The sequence below is a fragment of the Neopelma chrysocephalum genome, unplaced genomic scaffold, assembly GCF_003984885.1.
Source record: "Neopelma chrysocephalum unplaced genomic scaffold, ASM398488v2 Primary Assembly neopelma1_45, whole genome shotgun sequence".
Classification (NCBI taxonomy): Eukaryota; Metazoa; Chordata; class Aves; order Passeriformes; family Pipridae; genus Neopelma; species Neopelma chrysocephalum.
This window is the reverse complement of record NW_020897704.1, coordinates 20,519,549-20,537,864: the sequence shown is the minus strand read 5'-3', so window position 1 is coordinate 20,537,864 and position 18,316 is coordinate 20,519,549. Positions and strand designations below refer to the sequence as shown.

Genomic DNA, 18,316 nt, shown 5'->3' with positions numbered 1-18,316 from the left:
GCTTTAATCCTTGCATGCACAACTCCACACGCAAGAGCACTCCTTGACTAGAAAAAGTAGAGGAAAAAAAGCAGAGAAAGGCAGGAACATATGCTTTAGGTTCTCACTAGAACAATTCCCTTATAGTTTTTTCTGTTCAGTTACACTGAATTTCAGTACAATGCAACCATTATCCCTCCTGCTGCCACTCAAGGTTTCCAGAAATGATCTACTTACCTTCTCTCGGCCAAAACAAGCAAGTCCATGTGCAAAAAACTGTCTCCTCGTCCACAGAAGACTTTGCTTCCTAACATCCTTTGAGCCATTCACAGATGTGCACACTATCCCCCTCGGGTTTCTCTAGTCCTTAATTAACTGTTATCTCTTTAACAATAAAAAAAGGCAGCAGGTGGTTTGGGAATTGCTTTTCATTTCTTGAAGCTTGCACTGGCCTGTGCTACAACTCTAACCCAGCTGTGGGAGCTGCAGGTAAAAGGAGGAGTTGGATGCTGTGGGAGAAAACAATCAGTGTGTGCAAGCAGGGTGAGTGGCTGCTATTATACTGAAGTTATTTTTTTGAGCGATGCAAGATCTTGCAGAAATCCTCTCCATTAACTCACTGCAACTCAGGAATCTGAGAAAGACACTTTGTCCAGCAAGAAATAAGTGGCAGGAGGGTCACCACCAAATGCTGAGGCACTTCCATGCAGTAGGTTAGGCTGTCTTTACTCCAAATACAACATTATGGAAACAGTCTTCCTGAGATCCCACAGCTGTGGCTTTCTGCTCACAAGCCAAACTGTCCAAGATCAGAAATTTGCCTCATAGATCCCAACAGCCTAACAGATCCCAGCAGGAGAGTGACCTGTATGCCAGGAACCCCTATCAGCCTGCCCTGACTGACTGAGCACAATGGCCTCAGGTGCCCATCCAGCAGTAAATGATCTACTCATAAGTATTGTGATTAATTACTTCCCTTCGGTTAAAGTCAATACTTGGCTTGCACTGCATTATTTAAAATTTAAAAAAAAAAAAAAGGATAAAAAGAAGAGGTGCATGGATAATGGGAAGCAACTGCTCTATCTTGGTGGTGTTACCTATCAATTACAGTCAGATTATGGAGATAAAGAACAGAAGTAAATTTATCAGCTCCATTTGCACTTGTCATGTCCTGTCACTGAAAGACTTCACACAAGTGTAATCAGCACCACACAGCCAGGGACCACTGAGACACAGCTCTGCTCTCCCTTGGGATACGGGAATGGGGGAGGGAGATGCAGATGGAAGATGGCAACAGGTAAGGAGAATTAATTTCTTTCCACCCTTAACCTTGTAGGGATGCAACCAATTCATTCACCTGTTCCCTCAGCATAACAAAAAGTCACCTGCGGCCATCCAGCCTCAAGGATCGAATTCAAGGATGAAGCATCCAAATTATTGGAGCATTTACCACGCATGACTCTATTTATAACCTAGGTTAATGGTTGGGACTCAATGATCTTAGAGGTCATTTCCAGCCCAAATGATTTTATGATTATTTATTTTCAGGTGGTTTTACATTAATTTCACCTGGAACACAATTCCTAAACCTTGTTATCCAGACCTGGCACTGAAAAACAGAAACACCCCCATTAACACCACCATGAATTGGGAAGGGAATGCAAAATATCTTCTGGACACAAACATTTTTAAGTGGGTCAGTTGTCTGTTCTCTTGCATCTGCAGCCATGAATGAAGGTTGATTATTCTGATTTTGCTATAGCATCCAACATGGTAAAAAAGGGCCGATTTTTTTCTCAATTACATCTGTAAGAAATTAGGAGAAAACCTGATGCATAACTACAAAGGCCACAGTGTTTCACTTTGAGCAACTGGTTTCTGCTTCTCCAAAATTCCTTACCTAAACAGAAATTGTGCACTCTTTAAACAAAGCAATAACATTGCTCTCTGCCCAGTTCAATTCCAGGTACAAGGTAACTAAATTTCATTGTTATCAACAACAGTCTTAGAAATGAATCAGGAATAGCTGACTTAAATGATCTTGGTATGTACACACACAGACAGAATTCCTGAAAGGTATTTCTGGAAGGCAGGCAATGCCCAGATTTTGAAAGCTCTACACAAACCACATAACCATAGGGGTTCCTCCATCATTAGTATCAATGTCCATTAGGGTGATGGCTCACTGTGAAAATGAGCATCCAAACTCCTCAGCTCTCACCACTTAACCCCAAGCCTCCACGTACATTCCTTGATTATTTTTAACTCCATGTGCATTAAGCGCCGTGCTCCGTGCACAGAGGAGATGGATCATGTGCAACGAGAGCTCCAACTCCCAATCTTCAGACCCAGGAGTCTTAAGGAAAGCCTTGTCAAATCAGCAGCTCAGGGAAAGGGGGAGGGCAACCTGGAATTGCAATTGTAATTTCTAAACCCATTTTTATCCCACGGAGATAAAAAATAATAATAATAAAATTTTAAGAGCTCTGTTATCCAGGAAAAATCAGCATCTTAACCAAAGTGCTCAGAAACAAACCAGATAATAGAGCTCAGAGTGTGACTGCAGGACAGAGACTATGAGTGCACCTATATGAGACACAGGTACCTCCACAAGGTTCCCTGCACAAAACTTCACTTAGCAGGCAGTTGCACAGTTATTTCCTTCCAAATTGTAGCCCCTCTGGGTGAAAACCAAGGAAGTACTTAGTCATCTTCGCAGGCACAGAGATTTGCTGTTGTAAGTAGACAGAAATGCATAGACATCCTGTAAAAACATAAAAACTTTACCCTGGTAAAGTCTGCATGTAGCACTTCATAGTTTCTTGTACACTAGTTCCAGATGAGAAATGTAGAAAGAGGGAAAAAAAACATGCATACGAAGCAAATTTCAGTAATTCCTGGATAAATCTCCATCAAAGTTAGCAATCATAATCACAGCCAGAACTACTGTAGCCACCAGCTTGGTTCAGATCCTGAATCAGTAAGTCTGGCCAATATTGGGCCAATAGTGGCTATGAATTAGTAGGGAGATCTTTCACATCAAATTGCCTTGCACCAGGTGTCTCTGATGCCAGAAAATGCAGCCAGCAGAAGAAAGGAGGTCTGGAGGTTACCTGACCCTGATTCAAATGCCAGACACTCTCCCCTTGCTTTGGCAATGGACACAAGAGGCATCTCTGTGCCCTGTCTCTGGGATCTCACAGACCAGCTGCAAATAGATTCTGTGGCTTAACAACATCTAAAAGTTATGGGCCACTCTGTACAAGGATGTCATTGCAGTATAAATATCATGCCCAAGGCTCTGACCTCACACCTCCAAACTCCATCCGATTATCTCACATCCTAAGTGCCTTTTTTCACTTCTAAACCCTGCAGTCGCCTTCTGAAGGATATTCTTTGGAGACAGCTCTGTAAAATGCAACAAATTTACAGCAGCAGAATGTTCTTACATAAAGCATAAACCAGATCGCTGCACAATTACCTTTTTTTCCCTGGCAATGTTGACAGCCTACAGCAAATATCCACTACAAATAAAAGCATCAAAACATAGAAGACAAACAGAGGGATGCAATGTCCAAGAAATCCATTCTGTGTTTGGGTTGGCTTTTTGGTATTTTTTTTTCATTTTCTGTAGTGTACAGAAACAAGAGAATGAGTGGGGATGATGCCTGAAGTTTACTATATGCATTATATTGTTTAATGCACTACAGAAGAAACACCAATTAAAGAAAATAAAAGGATGGAAGTTCTGGTTAATGCTTAAAAGTGGGGTTTTTTTAGAATCATAGAATGGTTTGGAGATTGGAAAGAACCTTAAATATCCTCTAATTCCAACCCTGCCATGGGCAGGGACACCTTCCATGAGACCAGGTTGCTCAAGTCCCCATCCACCCCGGCCATGAAAATTTCCAGGGATGAGGCATCCACAACTTCTCTGGGCAATGTGTTCCAATTCTTGTCCTGTTTTTTTTTTCCCCCCTCACAAGCAGAGATTTGAAAGGAAAAAACAAACCATTAAAAGTTTAAGCCTCAACCCCCAACACAAAGATGCATCTCAAAGGTGAAAGGCAGAGGGATATCTTGTGGGAAAACCCTGGCAGGATTCAGGGTCACCACTCACTGGTGCCACAGAGCTCAAGCTGGTGAGGTACAAACAGCAGAGCAGGATTCAGTAGGTCTGATTTAAGGATTTGCCCATGGTTCTCCCCAAATCTCACTGCTCACACACAGAACTCAGGGCAATAGTTGAAATCTAACCATCCCCGTGACCCAAGAGTGAGCCAGCACACTCCAAAATTATCATGGAAACAGCAAACAAGCCTTGCTCACCAGGACTTCAACTTCTGACACCCCATGAAGCAGAAACATATGTTTTCAAAAAAATCATCAAACTCATTTTGCAATTTACAGTGTGTTCTGTAATTAATCACATTTGTATTGCCAGCTCCTAATGACTGAATCCCGTTTAATCACTCCGGAGCCTCTCGGCTGTGTGATGTAAGCACCACAAATCAGAACCTAGAGGGCCTTATGAACATTCATCACGCATCCTTCCCGAAATTAATGGTACAGCCTAAGCACAGCCAGGCCCCATGAGGTGCTTAACATCCTATGCACAAGATGTAAATTCATAATCATCATCACAACACCATCAAAGAAATACTCCATGAAGGCTCATTTTGTGCTTGCTAAACATGTGTTTTCTTCACTTGAAACTAGAAAAAGGGCTTGAACTGTAAATCCCACGATCAAAAGCATCCCTCAAACTTTGAAGAGTTTAAATTTGAATCAGAGATCAACGTGGAACATTATGCAAGGCATCGTCTGAAATGAGAACCGCACTGTGTTACAGGACCTGAAATGTGAGCAGCTTTTCCACAGTGCTCCAAATTTCCTTTGAATTCTAAAACTTTAGCTTCTCCATCAATTTGGGATTTTTTGACTGGAGATGATGGTGCTCCGATGAACCCAAATGCTTTCACTGCTAAATCAAGTATTAGTGCAGAGCCACGGTTTGTGAGCCTTTCATCTCATCTTCATCATAAAATGTCTCCTCAAAGCTTTTTTGGCTTCTTTCTTTCTAAATAAATTTTTGTAGATGTTCTAGAGGAAGAGGCCTTGCAAATAGACCCACCTGCTGATGTCCAGGCTGACAAGTTCAAGAGCAGCAGAAAGACTCAAAGCAAGGCAAGACTCCATGGAAAAAGGTGCAGATGCCTCACATTGCCAGGAATTCCTCAGCAACATTCCCAGGGTTGCCAGGCATGGGAGACTTGTGGGATTTCCCCCTTTTTAGTGTCTATAATCATCATGGCAGAGCCTTTTCAGTAAAACTGGTACAATACATAGCAGGATGGTTTCCTGAGTCTGGCAAAGTCTTCCCTGGATGTATTTTCTAGATCAACTCAAGCAGTTTAGGAAGTAGCTACATTTTTACACCATGGCCTGAAAATGCTGACTTTCCCCTTGTTTCTTCATCCATTCCCAAGAGACAGTGGGGGAAAAAGCTTTTTTTAGCTACTAACGCAGGAGGTGGATGCTTTGCCTCACAACACAAACTAAACCATCAATCAGGATGGGTTTCATTACATCCTTAAGCCTATTTATAGTGGGGTTTTTCTCTTTTGCGACCAAAGTAAAAAAAAAAAAATGAGAGCACACACAAAGACCCAGAAACAAATTATTTGGGAATTCAGAGCAACAGCTTTCCAATGTCACACAAAAGGGTCAGAACTGACCCAGAAATTTGAATCTGGGTTAGATGAACTGATTTTTGATTGTCATCAGGAAAATGCTTTATAGGAGCATCACTTAAATCTGTGTGCTGTGTAACAGCCACCTCCACGGGCTCCAGGAGCATATGGGCTGCTTCAGGAAACAAACCCCTTCCACGGTGACTGGGAGCCCACATTATCATGCATAACGAAGGAAAAATCAAGTGCAAGTCACAGCTGGCTCGGGATCATGCTGGTGCTTGCATCTGCCACTAGCAGCCTCCAAAATTCACTATACCCATGCTCCTCACCAGCAAAATCTGAGGTGCCCCCAGGTGCATCTGAAGGGAGGCTCTGCTGAAGACGTGACACAGGACACAGTGGTTTGTCCTTGGCCTAAAAGAGCTCAGAAAAATCCTCCCTCAGCTCAAGTCTAAGAGACATTATTTAATCCTCAAACTGATCAAAAGAGGTTTACTGTAGAAACATGTACACCAACACTGGCATGCTCTGGATCAAATCCCCTGTGCTATTTACCCTTCACACTTCCTGTCCAATGCACCACAAATCATCTCCTTCTCTGACATAAGGACTGAAAACTCTGCCTAACTTAGAATATTAAGGGTAGGGTTGGTTTTTTTTAAGTCTCCACAGATGTCTCCAATGGTGATTAATTAAATTTGACCATGTTTTACCTATTATATATATCATTAACTACCTAGGCCTAGTCTTACAGTTGAGGTGGCATTTACATTCCAGAAGTCCTCTGGGGAAAATTACAGGAGACTGGGGGAGGGAAATTAAATGCAATTACCAAGAATGACTATTTAAAATCTCTCAAGCTATTAACTTTTAAAGAATATTTTATTAAAAATGCATTCAGCTAGACATCAGTTAAGCCGACAATGACCAAAAAGAGTGGTTTGCACCCACTGTTACACCTTCAGGATCAATCCTCCCATTTTTTTCTGTGGCTTCTGGGTTTTCTAGCTCCACAGCTTCAGAGCACATATCCCAGGAGGTGATGTGAGCGTGGAAAAACAACTCTGGATATTCACTGTTGGATATTAAAGGTGTGGAGGTCTCCAGAGTTATGAGTGAGATGCACACATAAATGGTATTTGCTCAAATAATGACACTGTAGTCTCCTCAATGACAACACACCAAGCCTAGAAATGGAGCTGTAATTCTTCTGTTCAATTGACACTCAAATGTTCTGAATTTTGTTCTGTATTCACATGGTCTGAACCAAAGGGTTGGATGATGTCAAATGGTGGCCCAACACAGAGCAACAGGGACAGTACTTCTAAAACTTACTGTCTCCTCAACCTCTTCTTTTTATTTAGGAGCCTCACTGAGACTGACAATAAAATAATCTACATATTGGCACTTAAATGTCTTGGGAGGAGGATTTTGCTGGTTCGTGCAAAGGATGGAAGGGGGTTTTGCATCAGCAAAGGGAGATTTTACTTGAAATGGTCTCAAAGGTACCAGTCAGAAATCTACCCTGTTCCACCCGCTGCTGAAGAACAAGGAAATCTCAGGAAACCTCTATTTACAGAAAAGCCTGATGTCTGTTCATAGCCTTTCCTGCAGTATTTCCTTGGAAATAGAGATACTCATTCACAGTCTCTGCCTCACACTCCAATTACTCTTTTCCTCCCGTATCTTTGTTCCTCCAGCACAACTTGTACTAAATGTCAGGTCCAAAACCAATGGTTTAGTCACAGTGGATGCAGTGTTATCCTGTGCACTGTGATCAGAATCATGAGCAGCAGAAGGCAAAGCTGTGGGGTCTCAGCTGCTCATCTTAAGTGCTCCAAGCCTCCCGAGCAGAGCCTGAGTCCCATTGAAACGTGTTCTCCTTGCAGGAGGTCAGGAGCTGCAGCAGAAATTGGTTCTGCCAACATTTTGGGCTGGGTAAGTCAATTTCTGCAGCTCAGCACCACTGCAAGGATTTCTGCTCCATCAACCTTTGCCAAAGTTGAACTCTTGCTGTGCAAGGGGCTTGAGCTTTGACCTCTACAGACATAACCTAACACATGGCCTAATAACACTACAGAATAAATGAGACTGAGATCTGTAGAGGTTTGAACAAGCAAAGCTTCCTCAGTTTTTAATACAACCCCTCTTCTAATACAAAGCCCTGGTCATAATGCTGCACAAACCTCATGGAGCTGTACTCCATCCAGCCAAGAGGGATAAAATTCAGTTCCCAAAGCTGCCCACTACAAAAACAAGTGGTTCCATGGGGGGAAAAACAAAAAAAAAACCAAGGAGGGGGGAAGGAGCTCAGTTTTTTTGGCAAAAGAAGCTTAGAAATGCTTATTCTATGCACCTGTGTCCAATCCCACCACTCCACACAAAGTACATCAGTGTCCAAGTTTGAGCAGATCCTCAGCTCATGTTGATGCCTTCCCAAAGTTAGCTCTACCCCTTTGATCCCCCTTGCTTTTACCTCCTTACTGTGTCTCACTTGCTTTTTGCTTGCATGGTCCAGCTGTGAAAGCATCAACTGGCTGCAGTCCTGTTGTTCCCAAGGAAAACTCAGGTCCCTGCAGATTTTTTAAAAGTTATTGCAAAAGACATGGAGAGCACAGAGCTAATACACATCCTGATCTCCTCCTGGCCATTTGTCATGACAGCCAACCATAAAGAAACATCACTAGCACACCCGAGCCCAGTCTTGCCAAGAGCCTGAGCTTGAGGAGAATTTCAATCATCTTCCTGCATAAATCCCTGAAATCCAGCGCAGAGGTGTCCAAGCCTCGCCGGACCTTTGGGGTCAGACTCCAGAGCACTTCGAGCTAGTTCCAGTCCTTCAAGCAGCAAACTGGGTGCTGAAGGCTTCCAAAACCCAAAAAACCTACTTGATTACATTCAGGAATGACCAACATGCCCAAGTGATCTCCCTGCTGGATAATGACCTCAGCTGGGGTCCTGTGACACCTACAGCTGTGATGGCAGAGAATGGCTGGCTGCTCAGGCTTTAGGGAAAGGAAATATTCAGACTGTGTTCTCTGCCTTGAAAACCCAGATGCACACCACAGGGGCAGGATGGAATGAATCATTCTTTGATATTCAAGCATCTTCCAAAGAGCGGAACAGGTATCAGGAGAAAACAAACAGAACTGAGTACAGTGCTGTGTACAGAAATGAACTAATATCAAGCTTGACTGAAAAAGTTGATTAAATTAGTTTAATTTAAAAGCCCAAACAAACCCTGAAGGAGGTTCTTTGTTTATTGCTTTTTACCGACAGCACACGTTACAGAAGAAGCACCATGTGGGCATGAAATATTTATTCATTAAATCTTTCATAAAGCTCCACACTATTGGTTTCACTCAAGATATATTTATAACTTGTCAAAGTCCCCGAAAAATCACTGTTTTTCTTTCCCCCACCTCTATTCCCCCCCCCACGCACTGTTTATAAAAGGATTAGTCAGATTTCAGTTTTCATTTCAATATTCCTGATCCTCAGCTCTGCTGTTGCTTGTACACAAGGTGCTGCTTCTTTAATCATAAAAGGATTCATAGTTCAGCCTTCCCTGTACCACCCAAAAGGGACCCTTATGGTGCTGCAAACCATACGGCTGCTTTACAACATTCCTGCCCTGGGAATGGCAACACCATTCATTTTGGAGGAAGGCTGCAGTACGTGGGAATAAAAGCCAGGGCAGACAGTCCACCTAAGCAAGCACATTCATTTCAGTGTGGGCATGTCTGAGTCACTGGCTATCAAACCTCACCCCACTGGTGAACCACTTCTTGAACCCTTCCTTGGCTGCCAGCCAACCTCCAGATTAAACCCATGCTCCGAGCTGGGTTAATAACACACTTGTGTAAACAGCGCTGTATTATCCTCAGTGTTTGCTGTAAAACTATGTAATATTGTTTTACAAGGTTTGCTGACTATATAGCTCTGTCCAGCAGAGGAATAGAGGACAGGTTATAGCTACAGATGAAAGCATTTTCCTCCCACAAGGGTGCAAAAATCTAGGATTTGCAGTAGGGGACAACTGCATCGGTGAAACTGTCAGCTCTCCAAGGAGCTGCACTGATATCTAACCTAGCTGTAGGCCAAACCAAATTAGCCTTAGCAATACTCTACTCTGTTCCTGGGAGACCCTTGCCTGGAGTATTGCATCCAGCTCTGGGGTCCCCAGCACAGGAAGGACATGGACCTGTTGGAGCAAGTCCAGAGGAGGCACCAAGATGATCAGAGGGATGAAACATCTCTCCTATGAGGAAAGGCTGAGGCAACTGGGATTGTTCAGCCTGGAGAAGGCTCCAAGATGACCAAATTGTGGCCTTCCAGTACCTGAAGGAAGCCTACAAGAAAGATGGAGAGAGACTTTGGACAAGAGCATGGAGTTAAAGGACAAGGGGAAATGGCTTTTAACTGAAAGAGAGTAGATTTAGATTAGATATCAGGAAGACATTTTTCACTGTGAGTGTAGTGAGGCACTATCAATCCCAGAGAAGCTGTGGATGCCCCATCCCTGGAAGTATTCAAAGGATTGTTTGGAGCAACCTGGTCTAGTGGAAAATGTCCCTGCCCATGGCATACGGTTGGAAATGCATGATCTTTAAGGTCCCTTCCAACCAAAACCCTTCTATGATTCTATGATAAAAAAGCACCCAAAACCAGCTGCTGAACAGGTACTTTAGGTGCACTGCAGGGTCCCACAGAGTTTTGGTGACCACAGCCACTGCACCCCTGCCTCGTTGGACCATGGTCTAATCAGGCCTGCTCCTGTTTCCCTTCCTCCATTTGTTTGTGAGAATAAATAAATATAAATACAGCATAAGCAGATGTTCTTGTTGCTGGAAACTAGGCTTGCTGGGTACATTTCTGCTGAAATGGCTTCTTACTGGAAAATTAGGTTTTGATTAAAGTGTGTTCTTTTCTTGCTTTTAGTAAACAGAGCCTGCTTCACGTGCAAGCTTTGGACTTTTTTTTTTTTTTTACCAGAAAACCAAACCATCTTGCACAGTTTCGGTCTTTCCAATGCCTGATCCTCAGCAAAGGCTGGGTTCCTGAGGCACAAGAGCATCCTGAGGGGCATGAAGGAGACATCTCGGGATGACTCCATAAGGAGAGGCCAGATCCTCATGAAAGTCTAACCCAGACAAAAGGGAAAGGAAGGACCATCACCCAAGTCTGTGGTGCTTAGTCTGCTGTGACTCAAGACAACATTTTGGGTGTTTAATCCCAAAGACAATCGTCCTGACATTTCTGAGGGGAAAAACAACGATTTTTTTTCCCCCGAAGGAAAATACTGATGACAACAAAGCAGATGTTTTGCCTTTATGGTTTTGTGAAGGGAAAGGACACCTTTTCTAAGCCAGTTACATCAAAAACTCAATAGAGAAGCACAAAGAGTGACTCCAGCTGATGAGGCTTCACCCCAGGGAAAACCTTCCCCTTAGCAGAGAGCCTGACAGTACTCCATGGCAATGTACCTAAATCACAGGGTCACTGCAGAGCCACGGCTGGGAGTCTTGTGGGAGGTATGTTCCCTAAGGACCACCTCTATTGCACTCCTGAAAAACCTGAAACAAAAGGACCTGTGTTCAACCAAACACTGATTTTTCCCCTCGATTGCCTCTCCCACTCACAGCAGTCTCAGCTAAAGCCAAGCAGAGCACACCCCACATTTCCCACTCAGGCAGTGCTTCTTTGTCCAAGTTTCACAACTGAAACATCAGGATAAATAATTTACTCCCGAGTCCACCTTATAAACCTGCCAGTAACTCATCCCTGCAAGGTTCTCTGCCTTAGACCTGAAAAATTATATTAAAAGGAAAATCAAAACAGAAAAGGTTGACCTCAAGCCCAGTAGACCTGGAGATGATCAAAAATCTCTGTATTTGATGAAGTCTACAACTCGAACTCCTTGCAAAGCCTGACCCACTGGCCAGGCTGTGCCACATTTACAACAGTAGTTCCACAATTAATTACATTCCCAAAAGACACGTGGGGGCCTGTTACACTCAGTTTACCCCAGAAAGGCCTCACTTGGCAATATTAAGTCTTTTGAAAGTAACTTAAGCCAGCAGCACATGCAAAAGATTTGCAGTTTCACACGATAGTGAAAAGACCATTTTCCCTATCAGGACAACATTATCCTGATGCCACAAGAGCAATGGGATGACTCTTGAATTTTCACATCCCCGACGGAGGGATCTGAGTCATGTCAAGGAAGAGAAAGAAAAACTACTGTGGGTGCTGTAATGAAAATATGTTTTTCTCGGGAGCAAGTCTGCAAGGGGCTTTGTGGGGCTGGGGGGAAAGGCCAAGCCATGACATGTTCCAGTGATTTCCAGCTGTTGTAAATGCCCAAGAGACACCAGAGTCAACTGACATGACTCCTACTAGGGCAAATTTCAGTCCCAAAACCCCTGGATCTTCAGTCAAAGCCAGCATTATTCTTACCTCCTCTCCTCCCCTTTGCCTTTACTAGGAGAAAAAAAAAGCTATTTTTTATATGCTCGTTAAGTATAATCTGCTAAATGTTCTATGCCAATGCATAAAGCTGCCTACTATGCTAATAGAATACTTAATTGACATTTATTTGCTGACTAGTTATTTATGCTAACGTCACCCCTGCATAATTAATAGTCTGCTAAAGTCGGCTTGAAAAGCACACATAAAACACTGTACTAGGAGTCATTTACAGCATTTAAAATAAAGAAATCCTGCCATCTATTTACATTAGCTCAGTCTAAACTTGGTTTTGCTGGAATAAGGGGATAAAGATTGGGCAGAGAAGATTTTAAAAAACAGCCCTATATATTACTTTAGAAACATCCACAGTCTTTGACAGTGCAACCTGCCAAAGAAGATTTCCGAGTTTCATTTTACTTGGCTCGAGGGCCCAGTTCTTAGCTGATGTAAAACACCATAAGCTCATTGAATACCTACTCATGTTCTCCAGCCTCAAGCTCTTAGGAAGTAATATTTCAGGTGAGCCTTCAGTGTTAAGAGCTAAACCAGGGCCAGATCTGCTCTCAATTACACCAGCAGAAAAGCAAACTCATCTCGGGTAAGTTAATGGAGATGAGCCGACTCCTCAGAAAGATAAAAGGGGAAGTCCCCCCTGCCCATCTGATCCCCCTACCTGCACCCTAATCATAGACCTGCAGGCATAGTTTAATTTTTATTTCCTCTGGTATGAGATTACCAGGGGAAAGTTGGCTTCAGTTTGAAAAAACAAATAATATCCATGATTGTATTTTCTGAATGGGAAGCTCTGGAGGCCCTCATCTATTGTCAGAAATATTATCCGTGTGTCTCTCTCTGAAGAACCCATAGGCAAGACTTTGTGGACACAAGTGACCTCCAAGAATGATGCTGAAAGGCCACATCTCCACCACCCTGAGCTGTGACCGTCAAAAAAGCCTTCTGTGCACCCAGGGAGTCCTGAATGACACCAAATCCACACCTGCAACACACCAGACCATCTTCTGACTATGCAGAATCCATTGAGTCCTCATGCCATAAGTTTTGATGTGGCCAACCAGATCCATTTCTCCCCTCTCCTTTACACCAGTGATCTCAAGGAGTAGGATTCTGCTCTGTGATAGATTCAGATATACAGATATATAAAAACAAAAGAAACAAAAAAGCAACAAGCTGTCATTTGGAGGCAACTCAGTTTGCCATGGCACAAGTTTTATCTCCTTCTTCATCCATACCCTGCCCAAAATCTGACCCAGCACTTGAAATCTGAGTGAAATTTCCCTCCTTTGGCCTGGATCTAGGGTAGAAGTTGAAACAGACACATGATAACCTATTCAAAGAGGGACTAAGTAACATTTGCCTTCACAGAAATCCTAGGCAGGCAAAATACTTTATGTTCAACACTCTTGACAGCATATTTGATAATTAAACTTAAGAAAGTTTAGCACCATGCAAGAGGGACTCATTTAACCCCAGAATGAGGCTTTTGAGTTTTAATTCCCCTTATATTGGTGAAACAGAGAAGTAAAAGCTGCTCTTCTACACAGAACCACAGTATGATTGATCACTGTGATCACCAAATCCAGGTACAGCTGGTGTTCAGAGGTTTTTTCCATCTGTCCCAGTCCATTGTACAATCAAAACACAGACCCAGTTCTCTCCCTGCTGTATTTCTTTCCACCTCAAGCCTCCTCTCTCTCCTAGTTTACGCGGCAGGCAGACTCCAGCCCACCACGTGGATCTGCACACAGCAATGCCCTATTTGAATTTCCATCTGTCAATAACATTAAAGCAGAACCACCACGGCAATTACAAGTGTACACAATAATCTTGTCGTCCAGCGTCTTTAGCGCGTCCCAGAATGCATTAAGACGGTGCCAGGAGAGACCGGGCTCTGTTGGCTCAGCTGTAAATCTGCAATCTGTACAAAAACACCCACGTGTCAATCACGAGACGTTCCTGTTCTCCTCGTGGTTCACGATGCATAATTTAACTACTACGCTTGTCAGGTTCTCCACGCTGCTCGTGCACCCGATGGTAAATGTGTTCATGAACTCAACTGTCATCAACAAAGGGAAACAGCACGTGGAAATAACAGGCTAAAGGAGGCAAGAGGCCTCTTTTCCTTTCACAGTTAAAGGAATTGCCAGTCAGGGAAAGTTTAGTCAGGCTTAAATTTTTAATGCTCAATGGGTAAAATGTCGCAAGGGTTGAAGGATGTTGACGAACAACCGCATCAGCTCTGTGCTGAGGAGGAAGACAGCGTTTGGGTAAGACATAGGAGGGGATTAATGCCGTCCCTGTTCCCATGCAGGCTGATATAAGGGGAAATTTTAACTAACTGATGGAAAGATCTGTATTATATCCCACAACCCTGTAGTGCAGAAAACAAATCCTACCATATCACCACAGCCTTGCCACCGTCAGTGAACTATGAAGCAGGTTGTCCTTCCTAATACAAATTACAACTGCTGAAGGGCCTTGTCAGAAAGGATGAAAATTTCACACTCAGCTACATCAGGCAGTAGTTACCCACTGCTTACACCACAGTTAATATGCAATAAAAAAGAAATCTCTGTCCCAGGACGTGACATTAGAGCTGATCAGTGCCAAAGCTACAGACCATAAGGACAGCTTCACACTTTCCTCAGCTAGTTCATGAATAAACATCCAATTCATTCAAATGAATTCTATATTAACTAATTTAAATAATTTTCATTTTGCTTTGAATGGTAAACAGATCTATTCTGCCAGGATAGTTGAGTTTGCAATTCAAATTACACACCGATTTGTAATGAGAAAAACATAATTAATGGCAAAGCTTGAAGTAACTACAATTTTACTCCTTTGATTTCCTGTGGAGGAGAAGGAGGGGGCGGAGGGTGAAGCTCTCAGGCGCACATGCACTCACACACCATCCCTCCATAAGCCAATACATTTTATTGCCAATTCCAGTATTTTGCTTGAGCAGTCCTGATCTAGTGTACTGCACCACCACGGGAGGACACAATGTGACTTGACATTCTCCTCACAGGCCACAGACACTGTGATGCAACACTGACATCACCCAATAAATAATCATGTAGCAGTCTGCAGATTAAACGACTTCCTTCTATTGGGATCATAAACAATAATTATTTGGCAGCTGCCCCTTAGAAGCTCTGTGTGTGCTGGACATTAAATCAAGTTCTATTGATTTGCTAAACTGAGCCAGCCCATTTTCCCCGTATCTCTCTCCCACCTAATGAGATTCTTTGTCCCATCACTCCACCATTCTTGTCTGGCATCACATTTGTAAGTCAAGCACTGATCAGTCCGATCTGATCCGTAAGCAGAAACAGAGCATTGTCCCAGCGCTGTCGTTCTGGCCGTTAAACAAGTCCTTCTTGGCAGATCTGCTTTTTAACCAAAGCCTTCAGCTCCTGATTAAAATCAAACCCTAATGACAGATAACCAGCCCTGGCCACACTGTCTGCATGGTCCTGCCAACAGATACCTTCACAGTAATCAAGATGTGCAGAATCAGTCCCTTTGGAAACGGGCCCACGCAACTTGAAGCTGGTTTTTGTTTCTGCCAGAAGTCTGACAACAAAATAGTGTGCAATGGTAAAAAGGTAAAAAAATCTCCACAGAGTTCATAGAGAACATCAGTTTCTCTTTTACTAAGGCACAGATGCTATGATTCTCTCAGTCCTGAAGGCTTAAATCATCTTGGGCATTTTAGATGCCTCATTCCAAAATACGAACCCAATTCTTAAATGATTAAATCTCTTTTGAAATAACAACCTGTGCATTTAATTTATTCTTTCTGAAAACTATACTAAGATATATTCAACAGAGTTTATTCACTGAGAACGGGAGTGGGTGAAAAAAAAAAAAACAAAAACAAAAACCAACTGGGCAGTTGCCCAAATTTAAGACCCCGGTGTACAGTTACATCACCCATCCAGAGGAGAAGGGACATATTACACACTTGCAGTCATTCAAGCAAGACAATTCACACAAAGTAGCCACGACCCAAAGGGCAAATTCCAACATATCCATGAAAAGCAGTTGCCTCCGGTTATAAGGTAATCGTTATTTTCTATTATGACATTCGATAAGATCTCTTACCCCCTTGACCCTCACATTTCCAGATTTAGTTTGTAGCACTGTACACCTTTCGGGTAACGTTGATTATAATCCACATAATAAAATGTACTTTAAGAGACCCATAAAATAAAATACCTCACCCCTCTCACATCAGCTTGATTTACTGGTGCTAAGCCAAGAGATTTCTCAGCCATATTTATCTTCAGGACTTTTTTTTTTTTTTTAAACAATCAATCTTGTGTTTATTCAAAACACACAGACCAGGGAAAAAAAGTAAGTTTAGCTCAGATTTGGGCGTACACAAGGCAGGAATGTCAGCTCTGATTCAAAGACTGTGTCTACAGCTCACTTCAGTGGGAAGTCGGGCAACACTAACACCAGAAGAAATCCCACATGGCACATGCACTGTTTTCAATGCTCACATGTAACAGGAAGAAAAAGAGTAACTTCAGCAGCAGAATCCTTAAATGAGACTTTTCGTTTATGTATGCACAAGCTGGAGGCTAAATATTCATCTCTTCTTCCCTTGATCCAGAATAAATGGGATATATGGCAGGAATACTTACCAGAAACACTGACAATATGCCTCTGCTTGGAGCTATGTAGTAGTAAGGATACACAGCTGCTCTGGTGGTGTACATAGTACATATATACATACATATATAAAACATATATATATTCTTACACACTGGGGATCAAATTGTATTATTAACAAACCGCTCCACATGGGGCATTTAATAACCTACAGCTCTTGCCTTCAATTTTTGTGCACCTAAGACCTGACAATCAGGACATGCCCTAACCTATAATGACCGAATTTTGCTACCTTTAATCATGTGTATCTACCACTGGAATTAAAAGCTGCCAGAATCTGGCAATGGAAGGTTTTAAACTGAGTGCACAGCCAACTTCTGATTTTGGTCACACCCAAACTAATCTTGCTTATTTTAGTTTGTTCTCACTCTGAGTTTCATCCCTCCTTTCTACAAGAACAGGACAGTTTTCTCCACTAAGTGAAAATCACAGCTTTGCAGTTTAGCAGTAAGTTTCCTTGTTAAGACAACACTTCCTACAGAATCGCCTTCTGTTGTCACCAACTAGGGCAAAAACACCTTTGCTAGAGGTTGACTGGCAAACTGAATCACCCACTGACCCGTGGGGACATGACCCTGACTGCACCACCCAACACCAGCTGAGGGTCTGGAATACCCACCCCAGACGAACTGGAGATCTGGAGATTACCAAAACAGCCAGAACTCACCATCTGGAGGCATCAGGACCTTGTTGTTCTGCGTACACCAGCCCACGGGGTGCAGATCTGCTGTCATCACGTCACACCAGAAGTCTGCCCTGCGGTCGTCCCCGTAGCCGCAGTAACGAAGCAGCAAGAGCTGTCCACATGTTGTGATGATCGTAGCCACCCAGTATGTGTCTGGATTGCTCTTGTTGGCCACTTCTAATTTCATCCCTGGTTGGAAACTGCTTTGAAGGCTGATTTCAACCTTGCAAAATGAGAAAGGCGTGGTGTTACCTTTGCTTCTTTGCAGGGAGAGGCCCCTCCCCTGATAATGCTGCCCTTAAAGTGCAGCTCTAGGATAGGATATGAGTTGATTTTGCTTCTTAATTGAACCACCTCCTTCACAATCTGTCTAAGAAGTTCCATTCCTACTTCACTGGCACATACCCCATCATGAAAGGTCCCACATGCTCCAAAGAGTCATTCCAGGTGCACTACATCTAAGAGAGGAGCAGAACCCATCTTCATTTCCTAAATCTCACAAATTCCTGGGAGAAAGGTGATACAACTCAAATGAGAGATTGTTTCCCACTGCACAGCTCCATCAGGCAAATCACTGGACACATGCAAGGTAGAAAGGCAGGTATGAAGCACCTCTAGGAGTTAAGCCCAACTACAATAACCAGTCATACAGCAACACTGAAGGATCTCTTGAGGCTTGACAAGCATCAAGGGCTGAATGCTCTACCAGGCAGACCAAGAGTTTTCACTGAACCCATCTGCAGCAGCTCAAGCCTCAACTAATTCACTCTCCCAGCACCCTGGT

At 43.1% G+C, this 18,316-nt stretch overlaps 1 protein-coding gene across 2 annotated transcripts in view; it reads right to left on the bottom strand.

Annotated features, from left to right (window-relative positions):
* Positions 1-18,316, bottom strand: part of SFMBT2 (Scm like with four mbt domains 2) — a 115,082-nt gene that overhangs the window by 75,689 nt on the left and 21,077 nt on the right. For both annotated transcript variants that reach the window (XM_027679583.1, XM_027679582.1), the window contains exon 4: positions 17,515-17,755. In XM_027679583.1, coding sequence (XP_027535384.1) covers positions 17,515-17,755 — 241 coding nt within the window. The remainder of the gene's footprint in view (positions 1-17,514; positions 17,756-18,316) is intronic.